We start from the raw sequence: 16,885 nt of genomic DNA on the forward strand, positions 1-16,885 counted from the left end.
CACACATGAAAAGACATGCACTCTACACACACGTCCACATGGATGTTGTATTGTAAATATGTGATAGTGCCGTATTGGCCTGAGGGAACACACTAAATCTATTGGGTAAAGGGTTATGAAATTAAATGTCATGTAATATTTTAAATTGTATATAAATGCCCTAATGTTGCTGGACCCCAGGAAGAGTAGCTGCTCAGGTAATTGGGATCCTTAATAAATACAAATACAAAATCACCGGGGCTGAACTCCTTGCCATCCAGGACCGCTATGGCAGGCAGTGACTGAGGGAGAACAGAGAAATTGCCAAAGACTCCAGCCACCAAAAGTCATAGACGGTTCAGGAGCACCAAGTCTGTGACCAAAAGGCTCCTGGACAGCTTCTACCCCCAAGCCATAAGAAGCTGGACAGTTAATCAAATGGTCACCCAGACTATTAACATTGACCCCCTTTATTATTTCTACATCTTAATTGTTTTACACTGACTCCCTTGCACTGGCTCCATGCACACTCACTAGACCCTACCCAAACACTCACATATACTACACTCACACTCCAACACACACGCACTACACACGTACACACACACACATGCATATTGACGCAACACATGACACTCACACATAGACACGCTTTACATACGCTGCTGCTACTCTGTTTATTATATTTCCTGTTTGCCTAGTCACTTTTACCCCTACCTACATGTACATACTGTATTACTTAATAACCCCGTATCCCTGCACATTGACTGGGTACTGGCACTCCTTGTATAAAGCCTCGTTATTGTTTTTCTTGTGTTACTATTTTCTGTCGTACCATTTCCTGATTGCCTAGTCACTTTTACCCCTACCTACATGAACATACTGTATGACCTGAATTACCTCAACTACCTTCTACCCCTCCACATTGACTGGGTACTGGCACTCCTTGTGTATAGCCTCGTTATTGTTTTTATTGTGTTACTATTTCCTTACTTTGGGGGGGGGGGGGGGGGTAGTTGTATTACTTTTTACCTCTGCACTGTTTGGGAATGGGCTCGTAAATAAGCATTACACTGTAAACGTCTACACATGCTATATTCGGGACATGTGACCAATAAGATTTGATTTGGTAGCTGCAATGTAAACGGTCCCTGTAATGTAAACTGACAGCACAGACATATCCATGGACATTTTATTTAGCAGTGTTCCCAGACAATGTAAAAAGTTGATACTTGTTAACAAAATCCATTTTGAATTTAGGACACAGGAATAGGGCGACAATGCAGAAACACTCTCTGACGATGAATCTATTTACAAACTCCGCTGTACATACAACATTATCAAAATATAAATAGCACCAAGCTGCTCACGTCCTAGGTAGAAGCTGGTGTCATTCTTTGCTGACACGAAATTCCCGGTGGCTTATAGTGTGTTTGGCAATCCGGGAGAAAACGTGTCATTGAAGAGCATCACCTGTTAGTTCTTGAAGTGTCAACTTAAACCACACCGCGCTGAAAGACACTCACGGAAATCAAGTACACCACAAAGTCTTGTTCTCGCTCTGACATCACTAGAAACAGTCAGACTGTTGGATATTGCAAAACGGGATGGAGACGGAACCCACATCCAGGTGCTGTTCATAGGACACAGCTGCATTATGGGTTCCGTTACCATCCTACCCGCCAACATCACTAGTGAGGATCCCGTTCCCATTTCACTATTTCTTGGGGTGGAGAAAAGAAATGGTTCTATCCTGTTCCATTCACAATGTCTGGAGAGAGAGAGAGAGATAAAGAGCGAGAGATAGAGGAAGAGAGATAGATAGAGGAAGAGAAAGAGATAGAGGAAGAGAGAGCTATATATATATAAATATATATAGAGAGAGAGAGAGAGAGAGACGGCACAGGAGATCACAGTCCATTGAAGGAGGCGCAGATGGAGAGTTATAAAAGCAAAGGTTTATGGGAGATATAAGGAAAAGATAGGTTGGCTGTGGCACTTTATTTCTTCTGTCATTTTACTTTATATCTCACATAGGCTCTGCTGCTAAGTTACTGGAAGAAACCCAGAGAATAGTTAAAAGGGACAGACAGAGAGTGAGAGAGAGAGAGAGAGAGAGAGAGAGAGAGAGAGAGGGAGAGAGGGAGGGAGAGAGAGAGAGAGAGAGAGAGAGAGGGAGAGAGAGAGAGAGAGAGGGAGAGAGTGAGAGAGAGAGAGAGAGAGAGAGAGGGAGGGAGAGAGAGAGAGGGAGAGAGAGAGAGGGAGAGAGAGAGAGAGAGAGAGGGAGAGAGAGAGAGAGAGAGGGAGAGAGAGAGAGAGAGAGAGAGGGAGAGAGAGAGAGAGACAGGGGGAGAGAGGGAGAGAGAGAGAGAGAGAGGAAGAGAGGGAGGGAGAGAGAGAGAGAGAGGGAGAGAGAGAGAGGGAGAGAGAGAGAGAGAGAGAGAGAGGGAGAGAGAGAGAGAGAGTGGAAGAGAGAGAGAGAGACAGGGGGAGAGAGAGAAAATGAGAGGGCAGAAAGCCTATTAATGAATCATCAGAGGCATACTTTCACTTATTAATTGAAGTCACCTACTCCTCAGGTTTGAGGGGAAAGCTAGTGTTTATCTGATCACTAGAAGAAGAGAACGCAAACAGAAAGGAACAGAAAAACGGTAACTCAAAACAAGAGAACCCGAGAGGGGTATTTTGAAGGTAAGCTACATAAATAGTGAGAAAGGGTTGAATGAGGTGAATGAGGACAAAAACAGACAGTTAAATGAATGGGAAAAAAGTACAGCCCCCCCATAAAATGACATGAAGAGTCCCCCTTTTCTGAAAAGAAAGTTACCGTATTAGCTTTGCTCAGGTTGCCATCAGCTTGCTCCAACTCGGCTGTCACCCTGCTGTCTGCACTCCTCTATTTATGAGTCTTCACTTCCTCCTAAATACACAAAGAACCGATTTCACTTTCACTTCTGCAGAACAACTGACCATAACTCCTCCTTCGCTCCGTCCCTCCCCCTTTCGCTGTCCCAACAACACTTACAATCTCTGATTGCTTGACTACTGTACCACTACCAACCTGCCACTTTCAACTGATTTTTACAGTTGATATAAAGTACTAGTCAAAGGTTTGGACACTTCTACTCAACGGCTTTTCTTTATTTTTTACTATTGTCTACATTGTATAGTAATAGTGAAAACATAAAAACTATGAAATAACACATGGAATCATGTATTATCCAAAAAAGGGTTAAACAAATCAAAGTATATTTTAGATTCTTCAAAGTAGCCACCATTTGCCTTAATGACAGCTTTACCTACTCTTGGCATCCTCTCAACCAGCTTCTCCTGGAATGCTTTTCCAACAGTCTCGAAGGAGTTCCCACATATGCTGAGCACTTGTTGGCTGCTTTTCCTTCACTCTGCAGTCCAACTCATCCCAAACCATCTCAATTGGGTTGAGGTCAGGTGATTGTGGAGGTCAGGTCATCTGATGCAGCACTCCATCACTATCCTTCTTGTTCAAATAGTCCACAGTCTGGGGGTGTGTTTGGTCATTGTCCTGTTGAAAAACAAAGTGCAAACCAGATGGGATGGCATATCGCTGCAGAGAGAGCTATATATATATATGCTGGTTAAGTGTGCCTTGAATTCGAAATAAATCACACTGTCACCAGCAAAGCACCATCACACCACCTCCTCCATGCTTCACGGTGGGAACCACACATGTGGAGATCACCTGTTCACCTACTCTGCGTCTCACAAAGACACAGTGGTTGAGTCCAAATCTCAAATTTCCACTGGTCTAATGTCATTGTTCATCTTTCTCTGCCCAAGCAAGTCTCTTATTATTATTTGTGTCCTATAGTAGTGGTTTCTTTGCAGCAATTCGACCATGAAAGCCTGATTCACGGCGTCTCCTCTGAACAGTAGATGTTGAGACATATGTTACTTGAACTCAGTGAAGCATTTATTTGGGCTGCAATTTCTGAGGCTGGTAACTCTAATGAACTTATGCTCTGCAGCAGAGGTAACTCTGGGTCTTCCTTTCCTGTGGCGGTCCTCATGAGATCCAGTTTCATCATAGCGCTTGATAGTTTTTGCGACTGCACTTGAAGAAACTTTCAAAGTTCTTGATATGTTCCATATTGACTGACCATGTCTTAAAGTAATGATGGTCTGTCGTTTCTCTTTGCTTATTTGAGCTGTCCTTGACATAATATGGACTTGGTCTTTTACCAAATAGGGTTGTCTTCTGTATATGCATTAAGAAGGAAAGAAATTCCACAAATTAACTTTTAACAAGGCTACCTGTTAATTGAAATACATTCCAGATGACTACCTCATGTGACTACCTCAGATGACTACCTCATACCTCTAGTGTGCAAAGCTTTCATCAAGGCAAAGGGTGGCTACTTTGAAGAATCTCAAATATAAAATATATTTTGATTTGTTTAACACTTTTTTGGTTACTACATGATTCCATGTGTTATTTCATAGTTTTTATGTTTTCACTATTATTCTACAACGTAGAAAATTGTAGTAATAAAGAAAAACCCTGGAATGAGTAGCTGTGTCCAAACTTCTGACTGGTACTGTACACTATATTACTTTTTCAACCGATACAATACAAACAGCTGTTACAGTAAGTTGGATGAATCCCTTCTTCAGCCTTATGGAGTTACTAATTGAAGACACCAGTCTGATCGGCGGGACAGGTGTGCATGTGTGGGGCAGGTGTGTGTCCACTGGTGCGTGGCCTGGAAAGTCCGGTGGATTTGGAGGTGTACCTGATTCCCCCCCCAGAGACCTCATTGTCCTCTCCAAAAGAGGATCATGGTTCTGTGTGTCTATCAGACAGGTGGGTTATAAACTCTAAATCACAGAATGAAATACAACACTATTTATTTACACTACATATTCGATTGTATCTGTATGCCCAAAAGAAATGGTCTCAAGGTAATATTTCTTTCATTAAATGAAATGTTTTCCATCCCCAACTCTCACCTTACTCCATACAACTTAGATGGCATTTCCCATTAGACCGGAGTTCAAAGACATTTCAAAGTAATTATTTGGATATGTTTTTCTTTGCAAATACATGTAGTTGATATTGGAATGTTTAAATACACTTGGAAGTTATTGGTGTGTATTTGAAAATACTCAAATATACACAGAAGTGCATTTTTAAATACAAATATTGAAATACTCCCATGCATTTGAACCCAGGTCTGTTTGGTTCTAGGAGTACTTGAAATAATGTATTTGGAAAATAGTTTCAAATAGTAGGATATTTATAGAACATTATGAAAATTGAAGTATTTCACTTCTGCCATATTTGAAAATACTAAAGACAGATAATTTGTATTTTTAAATGAGAAATACCCATATATTTCAAACCAGCTCTGTATCTCTACACATGATACGATGACCATTCAAATTACCACAACAACAAAACAAACGTGTGGAAAAAAAACATTTTTATTTGACTTATTCACCTTTATTCACGTCAGTAGGACATGGAAGGCGTCTGCTAACACCAAAACACTCCATCACAATACTGACGGATAGACAAGACAGACATGCTCTGCTCTCCCTCAGCATAGACAGGGAACAACAGAAGGGGAAGACTGATGGTTTAGGCATAATTGACATTTGTGTTAGTGTGTGGGGGGGGGGGGGGTTGTCAAGTAGTTGTGTGTGCTTTCATGTGCGTACGCTTGAGGAACACAAGTCTGCAGCCCACTACTGTTGTTCTCGTCTTTAGAACAGGCACTTCTCATAACTGCAAGACAGGGAGGGGGAAAAAAGAGCCGGTTTAACAGATTAATGATCTGGTAACGAATTACCAACACGTTGAATCATGCCGAGATCGGAAAGACCTGTTAACAGGTTGAAGTGAGATTTGTTTGGAAAGGGGAACCATTTTAAATCTAGGAGTTTGCAGGTGGTATGTGAAACTGAGATGCTAAGAAAATCCCCTCGCCAAGCAAAGAATATATTGCAATGTTAGCCTCCGTGACAGCACAGTAGGCTAGTCAACACCGCCTAGCTAGATCACAGCGGTAAGTACCTGTGCAGGCTGTGGACTCCTCCCTCCATCTGGGCCGAAGTCGACCTCCTCTCAAACTTCAGATCCCCAGAATACATCATGGCTCTGCACGGGGAAGACAAATAGTGTTACGCGGAGCCCCCGAGCTCACACACACGTGCCGGTATCAAAGTAGGTGCACTTTGACAAAACATTCAGACGTGTGTGTGTGTGTGCGTACCTGAGCTGGGTGAGGCTCTTGGATCCGATGTCTTGACAGGAGTGTTGGATCCCAGCCAGCAGGTAGGGAATAAACTTATGGATAGAGCCCTTGTCCTGGACCGTCCCCGACACACCCTGGGCCACCTTGATCTTGTCACACTCACTGCAGAAAGACAGAGGAGGAAACAGGTAGAGAGAGAGAGAGAGAGAGAGGACGGGTCAGCTATATGTAATTTGTCTTTTGAGTGACTGCCTGCTGCCTGTTGCAAAGCCAGTTGCCCCTGAGTCGTAGTAATTGATTAGTGCACACCGTGGCGAAACATGTTGCAAAGGGAAGCAACAAGCGCTTCTTATTGGACAAGTTCAGGTAGTGCCTCCCTGTTTGTCTGTTTTATTTCGTTTGGTGCCTAATGAATACAATTCTAGGGATAATAAAGATTTGTTTTACCGTATTAATAATGCATTAGTATAACTAGGACTCAGTACCTGAAGTATCTGGTCTGGGAGCCCAGGTTCTTGTCCATGGCGTCCAGTGAGCCCATGCCTCGGTATTTCTTCAGCCTAATGCCGTCAGAGAAGAAGTATTCACCTGGAGCCTCGCTGGTGGCAGCCAGGAGAGAGCCCATCATCACTGGAGAGACACAAGGGGAGGAGAGATGAGAGAATGTACCTTTCATGCTTTGAGAGGGATTTGTGTGTGTTAGTACATTATTATATCAGTCTCTAAATGTGAGCTTGTAAGTACTAAAAGTAATGGCTAATGCTATGTGTAACGGCTAATGCTATGTGTCACAGCTAATGCTATGTGTCATGGCTAATGCTATGTGTCACGGCTAATGCTATGTGTCACGGCTAATGCTATCTGTAATGGCTAATGCTACGTGTAACGGCTAGGGAGATACCTAGTCAGTTATACAACTGAATGCATTCAACTGAAATGTGTCTTCCGCATTTAACCCAACCCCTCTGAATCGGAGAGGTGCGGGGGGCTGCCGCCTTGCTCAGGGGCAGAACGACAGATTTTTACCTTGTCAGCTCGGGGATTCGATCCAGCAACCCTTCGGTTACTGGCTCAATGCTCTAAACACTAGGCTATCTGCCGTAATGGCTAATGCTTTGTGTAATGGCTAATGCTTTGTGTAATGGCTAATGCTTTGCGTAATGGCTAATGCTTTGTGTAATGGCTAATGCTATGTGTAATGGCTAATGCTATGTGTAATGGCTAATGCTATATGTATGGGTATCTGATTTGAGCCTGAGACACACCTGTAGATGCCCCAAGTGCCAGGGCTTTGGCGATGTGCCCCACGGTCTGGATGCCCCCATCGGCGATGACTGGCACCCCGAATCGACGGGCGTACTCAGACACCTTGTACACGGCGGTGGCCTGGGGACGCCCACACGCCAACACTGAGACAACAAGGGAAGGAGGACAGGCATGAACAAAGAACACACACACGTAGTGACAATGTTCAAGCCTGCTTGAGGCCTACTTTGTGTCACTTGGTTCAATGGAGGCTGACAGGTCATGGTGGGGCATATCCCTGCATATGTAGCCCCCCCCCTCCCCAAGAGACAGACTAGGCATTAGGCATCCTCACACAGCAGACAGTCTGTCCTCGCCTGCCATTTTAGGTCGTAATTTCCTGGTTTATCAAGTAAAAATCCCCATATCAGTATTTCTTGAATATGAATTCATATTTTCATTGATTTGCTGTATATTAAACATGGTTTTGGCTCGCTTGAGTGGATCATCTCATAATTAATTGGATTTCATCGTCTGTGCTTCCCTGATAAATGTAATCATTATGAAACTGATTACACAGCAAGCTGATGGGACAGGAAAGACCTTTTGGCATTTAGTAAGATAGGACTTCCCATTCACAAAGCATGATTCAACAAGTAGTCGACCAAACACACACACAATATTAGGCTACATTAGACAAATGTGATGTTTATTAAGGAAAATAACATTCATAAAATGAAAAGAAAAACAACTGAAACCGAGGAAGCCTTAGAAAGGGTTTTAGTTTATATGTTTTGAATTCAGGAAGCACAAGCATCTCTTCAGGAAGCATCTCTGCAGAAGGTCCTCTGATTGAGTGTAGTCTGGTGTGAAGGTGAACGGAAAGGCACTGGAGCGACGAACCGCCCTTGTTCTCTCTGCCTGGCCGGTTCCCTTCTCTCCACTGGGATTCTCTGCCTCTAAAACTATTACAGGGGCTGAGTCACTGGCTTACTGGTGCTCTTCCATGACGTCCTTAGGAGGGGTGCATCAGTTGAGTGCGTTGAGTCACTGACGTGATCTTCCTCGGGTTCGTGCCGTGGGGGAGAACTCCGTGGGCTATACTCGGCCTTGTCTCAGGGTAGTAAGTTGGTGGTTGAAGATATCTCTCTAGTGGTGTGGGGGCTGTGCTTTGGCAAAGTGGGTAGGGTTATATGCTGGCTGGTTGGCCCTGTCCGGGGGTATCGTCGGACGGGGCCAGTGTCTCCCGACCCCCCCTGTCTCAGCCTCTAGTAATTATGCTGCAATAGTTTGTGTGTCGGGGGGCTAAGGTCAGTCTGTTATATATGTAGTATTTCTCCTGTCTTATCCAGAATCCTGTGTGAATTTAAGTATGCTCACTCTAACTCTCTTATTTCGGAGGACCTGAGCCCTAGGACCATGCCTCAAAACTATCTGGCCTGATGACTCCTCCCCAGTCCACCTGGTCATGCTGCTGCTTCAGTTTCAACTGTTCTGTCTGCGGCTATGGATCCCTGGTCTCTCACTCTCCGTCTCTCACTCTGAATGATTGGCTATGAAAAGCCAACTGACATTTACTCCTGATGTGCTGACCTGTTGCACCCTCTACAACCACTGTGATTATTATTATCTGACCCTGCTGGTCATCTATGAACGTTTGAACATCTTGGCCATGTTCAGTTATAACCTCCACCCGGCACAGCCAGAAGAGGACTGTCCACCCCTCAGGTTCCTCTCTAGGTTTTTTCCTAGGTTCCTGCTTTTCTAGGGAGTTTTTCCTAGCCACCGTGCTTCTACATCTGCATTGCTTGCTGTTTGGGGTTTTAGGCTGGGTTTCTGTACAGCTTTGTGACATCGGCTGATGTAAAAAGGGCTTTATAAATACATTTGATTGATTGATTATTTTTGCAGGGTTTTTTCCCCTCAACACTAAATATGAGAATTAGCAGATCATTTTTTTTTTATTTTATACATTGAACCTCTAGGCAAGACAGTTAAGAACTCATTCTTATTTACAATGACGGCCTACTCCGGCCAAACCCTAATGACGCTGGGCCAATTATGCGCCGCCCTATGGGACTCCCAATCACGGCCGGATGTGATACAGCCGGGACTCGAACCAACTAGGCAAGACAGTTAAGAACTCATTCTTATTTACAATGACGGCCTACTCCGGCCAAACCCTAATGACGCTGGGCCAATTATGCGCCGCCCTATGGGACTCCCAATCACGGCCGGATGTGATACAGCCGGGACTCGAACCAGGTACTATAGTGACACCTCTAGCACTGATATGCAGTACCTTATACCGCTGCGCCACTCAGGGAGCCCAAGTTTCAATGAATCCTGTTACCAGCCGTCAGTTCGGCCGAGAATGTTTTGATGAACTCTTACTCTGAAATGAGTTAATTACTATGCCTGAAGCCAACATCAAAGGAGGAAGTTGAGAAAGTGGAAAACATTATTTTAGGTTCGCGCTCACCTTTTTTTTTGTGTGTGTGATTGATATGCATATTCATGAGCTAACTGGGACTGGAATGAAATTGAGGAAATAATTCCCATAAACACTGAATACGAATTGATTAAATTGCAAAGCAGCACTACCAGAAAGCATTTGAAGAAGTGCATCTTCATCCCCTCTCAAAGGAACAATCTTATTATGAACAAACAGATAGTAAATCCTAAATTACAGGTTGGGTTTACAGTATAAGTTACAGTATTAAGTCAATGACTGTTACATGTGAATGGGGTGTAAGAAACAATGACATACTGTACGTAGATTCCTTCACGCGCTACAACAACCAGTCTAATCTGGAGCTAAGGGCTCGATCCCCACGCCTATATGAAAACATGACCACATGTTGATGTCCAGCTGACAGGAAAACTGTGGTTAAATCCAATCCATTGACACACACACACAGGTTAATGATTCTCAACGGAGAAAGACCTTTAACAGGAAATGACAGGTGCAGAATGCTGAAACTGTAGAAACTGAACCTGTAATTGAACCTGTAGTAATTGGTATCGCTAAAGACATTGAAATCTGTTCCGGTTCAAGCTTGTTTCAGAGGGAAGGCGAACGGCCTAAATGACCGACACCGTGTCGTCTGAGACTGTCAATCACACTACTAAAATACACATCATCATATACACCCACCTTCTACCCCCAAAACCGTAAGACAACTAAACAGTTAGTTAAATAGTTCCCCGGACCATCTACATTGACCCTTTTTGCAATAGCTGTGACTACTCAAATATGCTGCCGCTACTGTTTATTAAAATCACTCACTTTATTCCTAGTTACGCTGTATGTGCATATCTACCTCTATTACCTCGTACCCCTGCACATGAACCCAGTACTAGTACCCTGTGTTATTGTTACTCATTGTATATCTATTATTATTATTACGCGCTAAACTTTAAAATCATTTCTCTATTTTCTTTCTCTCTGCGTTGTTGGGAAGGGCCCGCAAGTAAGCCTTTCACTGTTAGTCTACACCCGTTGTTTTTTCAAACCATTAGTCAAGGACAAAAGGACAAGCAACCAAAACCCCCAAGGCCAGCTTAGCTACTTCTTCTACTGATGCAGAGCCGTTAACCAACCAATGCAGACAGGCTGTGAAGGGGGGTAGACGGGCAGAGTGTGATAGTGGAGCCAATTAGAGAGAAGAATGCCCTGCGCGGGGCAGGGGGGGCCTGGTGGGAGGGACTTACTGCAGTATCCCGTTACAGTAGTTGGGGTTTTGGGGCTGTGGAGATTTATACCAGGAGCAACACTGAGAGGCGCTAGAGAGACAGACATCACAGGCAGTGTGAAACCAAGAGAGCAGAGGTCCACACAACGAAACATGAAATGGAGGTGGTGGGCAAGAGAGGGGAACAAAAAGAGAGACAGACGGATACCGAGACAAGGAGGTGATCAAGGAAGAGATAGATCGAAAATAATACAAACCAAAAACAGATCATGAAAGATAGAACAGAGAGAGAGGGGAGGATGAGGTGAAAGAGAAACAGAAAATAGAGGGTAAGACTGACAATTGATGGGGGAGTTGCGCGTGATTTATAAAAGACGTGCCCTCTTGAGAAAGTCCATTGTTTTTTGTCTGTTTTCAGAGTTTTGATCTGAAGCGGTTTGGCTGAAGTTTGAGGATGTTCCACACTCCAGTCCTTCAGCAGGTGGTCTTAATGGCCTGTATTAGAATGTAGCATGGCAGCACAAATTGATTCTGCCAAACTCTTCAGCATTCTCTACAGCCAGTGAGGGAGAAGGAAAGAACCTAGAACGAACCCTGTTATGGATGGGACCCTTTGTACAGAATCCTACAGTTGGCTAAAGGGCGATTTCCATTGTTAGCGGAAAGGTGGCCAGATTGGAGGCTCCCGATTGGGTTACAGCTGCTGCGTGTGAGTCGGGAGCTAGGCAGTCTGCCATTGGTCGGACTCACCTTCCTGTGTGATGCAGATGGAGCCACTGCCCATGCCCACTCGCAGGCCGTCCACCCCGGCGTCGATCAGGTTCTTGGCCTGGGCTGCAGTTACCACTGAGACAGACAGGGGGAGACAGATCAACAATGTCACAGGCAGGTGCAGTGCAATCATGAAATGAGGGCAATTCTGAGAACACAGCATTTCTTGCTTGCTCTGTGTGTGTGATATATATATATATATATATGTATGTGTGTGTGTGTGTGTGTGTAACACTCACCATTGCCTCCAATGACCTGAAGCTGTGGGTATTTCTCTTTGATGTACTTAATCATGTTGATTTGGAAGATCGAGTTCCCTTGAGAGGAGTCCTGAATGAACGAGAGCAACAATAAAGGGGCAATCTGTGATTGCTACAGCGATCTTTAGACTTAATTATATGTACACACACATATTGATTCTTGAATAATATAACTTATTCAACTATCGTACCCCATACACATCACTGGTCGTACTTAATGATCGCACTCCGTTGTTTGTAAACATTGTAATTGTAAACAAACACGGTATAGCCACAAAACAAGGTTAAAACTATCATTTGGATATCATGTATGGTCAGTCCTTGTATCCATAGCTCCGTCTTGAGAAAGGTTACATTTCTCCAACGCCACCCCTCCGCTTTTTACCAAAATAGAGGCGGGGTTGTCCACTCTGTTATTGTTTGATCCGCGGATTGCACCTTTAAAAGAACAGACTGAAGAAAAAGATGGAGAAAGTATCCATGAAGAGAATAACAAGTAGATGGGGTAGAAGAACCAGGAACCCACTAGTACGACCACATCTACGCCGCTCTGCACCAGCAGGTCCAGTCTGTATTTGTCGTCGTTGTGCGTGCCGATGGCTGCCCCACACAGCAGCTGTTTGCGTGAGTCTTTAGAGGCCAGGGGGAAGTCCCTGTTCTTCTTCAGGTCTGTCCTGGCGATGATGGACACCAAGCAGCCCTCCTTGTTCACTATGGGCAGCTTACCTACACAGAGACATGGCATTCAGAACACACGGGGCCATGTTGACGTAGGCTATATGACAAGTCTCGCTCATTTTTCCCCCTTCTTTTAAGGGTGAACCTTCTCCCCGGGTCCCGCCTCCTCACCTTTCTTACTCCTCTGCAGGATCTCATTGGCCTCTTTCAGTGTCACTCCAGCTGGAGCTACGACAAGGTCCTCAAGCTTCGTCATCACCTGTAGTGGTGAAGGAAGGAGAAAACAAAAGACGATTAGCATGTACCTTCGGACGCGTGTCACGAGAGTGTCAGGGAAGTCCACTGAACACAATTATACAGATGTAAAAACACTGATACGCGTTGAGCCACACCACCTCGTTGAGTGGCAGGATGTGCTCCTCCTCCTTCAGGAAGTCAATGTCCCGCGAGGAGATGATGCCAACGAGGTGCCCGCCCATGTGGCCGCTGTCTGTGATGGGGATGCCGCAGAAGCCGTGGCGTGCCTTGGCCTGGAACACGTCAGCCACACGGTCTGTAGGACTCATCACCACCGGGTCAGTGATGAAACCCTGCTCGTACCGCTGGGAGAGAGAGTGCAGGAAAGGCGAGAAGGGGGGGGGGGGAGCGGGGAGTGAGGGATGGGGGGAGCGGAGGGCAGAGAGTGGAATGGGGTCGAGAGAAAGGAATGGGGTAGCAGGAGGAAGAATATAAGTGGGGGAGGGGAAAGAGGGACATGGAGAGAGAGAGAGAGGGGGAGAGAGAGAGAGAGGGTAGGGGTATCTATTAAGCTATGCAAATCTACAGGGTATTTAAAAAGCACACCAGGGGGCATGAGCGACGGATGAAAAATTATATAGGAGAAGAGAGAAAATGATTGCTTCCTGTTCTAGCGGGAACACGACAGTGAAACAGCTCCAACTAGGTTGGCAGGACGACCAAACCAAAGGACAGCAGGCAATAACATGAGTAGCAGACACACACACACACACACACAAAAAATACACATGTAACAAAAGAAGAGAAATATGAAGGGAGATGAAGAGTGAGAGAGAGAGAGAACGTGTGGTAGGGGTCATCACCTTGACCTTGCGGACCTCGTTGGCCTGGAACTCTGGAGTGCAGTTGTGGTGGATGAAGCCTATTCCCCCCGTGAGCTGTAAGACGATTAGAAGAACATGTTAACTTGCCAGTTTGTGTGTGTGTGTGTGTGTGTGTGTGTGAGAGAGAGAACACGTGTCCTCAGACATGAACTCTAGCTGAAGTTGCCTGTAAGGATTTATGCAGAACAACTAGTTTCAAGTGAATTCTTGGCATTTGTTTTGCAGTGAAGACTATGTGATGTTTCCACTGCAATGTTTGCCTCTGGGGGGAGGGGGGCTTTAAAATAGTAACCTAAGATGGTTGTTTTGTAAGTGACACATAATTGCAGCTGTTGTAGTCACTTCAACATACCCTGGGAGAAAGTACTGGTTGTTTTCCAATAGCTGTTGATGTTTCTGCTATTAGCTGTTTTATAGGGGGGGGGGGGGGGTTGCTGCTTGTGATCTCATGTCATCATGTGATCGGTCTGAGAGCAAATATGTTGTTTTGTATTCCTTGTTGCTTCCTTGGAAACTGTGCCAACAACTGCGAAGAAGATCGTTGATGTCGTTGCGTTTAACGATCGAAAGTTGGCCGAACACTGCTGTTCACTTCGTGTTATGCCGAGTCGACTTTTAACTAAAACCTTCCATTATGTCACCATGCTAAAGTGTGTATGTTCACAGCAGACTTACTGCCATGGCGATGGCCAGCGCCGACTCGGTGACGGTGTCCATGGGGGAGGATACAAAAGGCGTTTTCATGGTGATCTGCTTCGTCAGGGCTGAAGTCAAATCCTGCAGAGGACACAAACCAGTTACTACAAGTAACTACTTGTAACGAACACCTGTCGTAGTAACAAACACACCTTTCACGGCGCTCGGTTGCCAATCAAGACTACAATGGGAAGGTCTTCCTTGTAATCTTAAATGGAATCTTCGGTCGTATTCACTCGGCAACAAACGGAAGAAAACTGACTGGAAAAAGGGATGACCTGAACTTATCCAATAAGAAACATTGCAAAATGTTTTGCTATGGTGTGCACTAATGAATATGACACCAGGTCACGGAGGGTCAGAAGCCCTAAGGGTTCCACTCACCACCTGTTCCGATGTGAAGTCAATGTACCCTGGGAGAATCAGGAAGTCACTGAGAGAGAGAGAGAGAGAAGAGAGAGAGAGAAAAGAGAAGAGAGGAAAAGAGAGAGAGAAAGAGAGCAGCTTCACATGCTGCATACAATCTAACAATGATTCTCACAGATATGCAATTTCACACATGTGTCTCAGAATGTACAGTGAGGTGTTACAATATCACACGTGGGTCGGCCAAATGTGAATTTCCTTCTGCAGCTGGTTAATAAAGTAATATTCTATCCAATCGTTTTTAAATCAAATTCTACGATATCTTTCGACAGCACTTGAGTGGGACTGCAAAAGTTCATCGTCTGATCATCTGAGCAAATTGAGCTATCCGGAACTTGACGTGGGACTAACTGATATCTGATGCACGTGACGAGCAGGCAAACCAGTGTCCTGTGTTGCTACACGTTAGCGCTGACTTGTCAACACATTCCTGAAGGTCCCGAGAAGTGACGCAAATATGACTAAGTCACTTTGGATAAAATAATCTGCCAAATGGCGCAAATATTATTACAAACATATGTTTCCAAGCCACACCGTCTGTCTGGTACTAACGGGTTGAGATTTCGAAACATGCTGTTGCACAAGTACCTTCACTTTGAAGTATACCAGTACTATGTAGGCCCATGTTTCTAGGAGACTACTTTGCCTATATTAAGCATGGAATGCGCAGAATGAGATGCGATGGTATCTTCACTGAAGAGTAGACAAGAGATGAGGCACTGTGACAAATAGACTTATACTTCTGCCTAACAAATACCTACTGTTCATGCCAACACAATCATATTCTATAATATCTTGCTTGACATGGAGGTGGTGCCTTCAGGGTGTCATAATTAGCTACATTGTCACACGAGGAATGTCATGCCTGGTATTCCTAACTCAACTGCTGGGAAAACTAGTCTACCGACTGCAAACTTGAGTTGTTGTCGTGTGTGTTTAATATGTATGTTTAATAACAGACACTGAAAGTAGGCTTATTATTCATGAACAGACCCTAAGGGTGATAAGAGGAACGTTCAAATCACAGGCATGCATAGCTGAATTATAGCCAGGCCTATTCCAGAACCCCAAATATCCATTTACTTCTTTCAGGTACTATTTTTGCTCGATTTGAGTCAGTCCCCAAAATAAAACTGTTACTTAACTCGCGGTCATTTGGAAGCCTGAGTTGAGCCGGGAAACCTGAGTCGGTAGACCCACGGCCATGTAGAAAGAATTGCATGTAATGCAATGACTCAAAGCCCCTGCTTGCACAAATAATAGTGTCGCTAATGTGTCAACGACGAAATATACGGCTCTGGTTACTAGCTAGCTACAAAGGTTATCCAGGTTAACTCAAGAGAATTGCGATGGATTTCAACAAGCAGCCATGTGACTGCCAAACGTCAATAATTACTTGTAGGTAAGGCCGTCCCCGCAGTTGAAGAGTTGCTGCCCGCTGAGTCCATCATCGGGCACGTAACCAGTCTGTCCACTGATCAGGTAGTCCGCCATTATACAATTTATGTATCTACGTTAGTGTTTTATTAGTCACGTTGGTGCTAAACAGACAACGGCCCAAGAGACCGATAACTTTCTTCGTTTCTTCGCTTCACTCCTAACGTCAGTTTACGACCGGCGATCTGTCAGTCAGCTGCGGCGTGGTGCGACCGTGCGCTCCGTCTCTTGTCAAGAAGATCCTTTCCTGGGTATAAAAATGACATGTAATGCATTCACGACTGTATAACATTGACCGAAATGCCCTCTAATCTTCGGCCTTCAACGTTATTATCAAGCTC

General features: G+C 44.6%; 1 protein-coding gene across 5 annotated transcripts; it reads right to left on the reverse strand.

Moving 5' to 3' along the window:
• Window positions 1–5,424: 5,424 nt before the first annotated feature.
• impdh2 (inosine monophosphate dehydrogenase 2) lies at window positions 5,425–16,864 on the reverse strand. 5 transcript variants are annotated; one of them, XM_090184315.1, is made up of 15 exons: window positions 16,504–16,864; window positions 15,066–15,114; window positions 14,834–14,942; window positions 14,661–14,762; window positions 13,965–14,039; window positions 13,260–13,466; window positions 13,036–13,123; window positions 12,713–12,912; window positions 12,166–12,256; window positions 11,906–12,001; window positions 7,481–7,624; window positions 6,701–6,845; window positions 6,234–6,377; window positions 6,035–6,118; window positions 5,425–5,746 (listed from the first exon to the last, which is right to left on the reverse strand). In XM_090184315.1, the coding sequence occupies exons 4-15, from the start codon at window positions 14,727–14,729 to the stop codon at window positions 5,725–5,727; spliced, it is 1,365 nt and encodes a 454-aa protein (XP_090040441.1). In that variant the 5' UTR covers window positions 14,730–14,762; window positions 14,834–14,942; window positions 15,066–15,114; window positions 16,504–16,864; the 3' UTR covers window positions 5,425–5,724. The 5 variants fall into 5 exon arrangements, with proteins under 5 accessions (XP_090040441.1, XP_036843896.1, XP_090040442.1 ...); XM_036988001.2 differs by lacking the exon at window positions 14,834–14,942; XM_090184316.1 differs by lacking the exons at window positions 14,834–14,942; window positions 15,066–15,114.
• Between the last annotated feature and the right edge of the window lie 21 nt (window positions 16,865–16,885).

Source organism: Oncorhynchus mykiss, chromosome 9 (genome assembly GCF_057628025.1).
Source record: "Oncorhynchus mykiss isolate SJ-2025 chromosome 9, ASM5762802v1, whole genome shotgun sequence".
Lineage (NCBI taxonomy): Eukaryota > Metazoa > Chordata > Actinopteri > Salmoniformes > Salmonidae > Oncorhynchus > Oncorhynchus mykiss.

What these genes read in the sequence shown, in the direction of transcription:
- impdh2 (XM_036988001.2), bottom strand. Translation starts at nt 16,601, where the DNA reads ATGGCGGACTACCTGATCAGTGGACAGACTGGTTACGTGCCCGATGAT. An exon ending in CGCTGGCCATCGCCATGGCA is followed by an intron (nt 14,040 to 14,660) that starts GTAAGTCTGCTG and finishes ATCGTCTTACAG; the next exon opens with CTCACGGGGGGAATAGGCTT. An exon ending in GGCACTTGGGGCATCTACAG is followed by an intron (nt 6,846 to 7,480) that starts GTGTGTCTCAGG and finishes GTGTCTCTCCAG; the next exon opens with TGATGATGGGCTCTCTCCTG.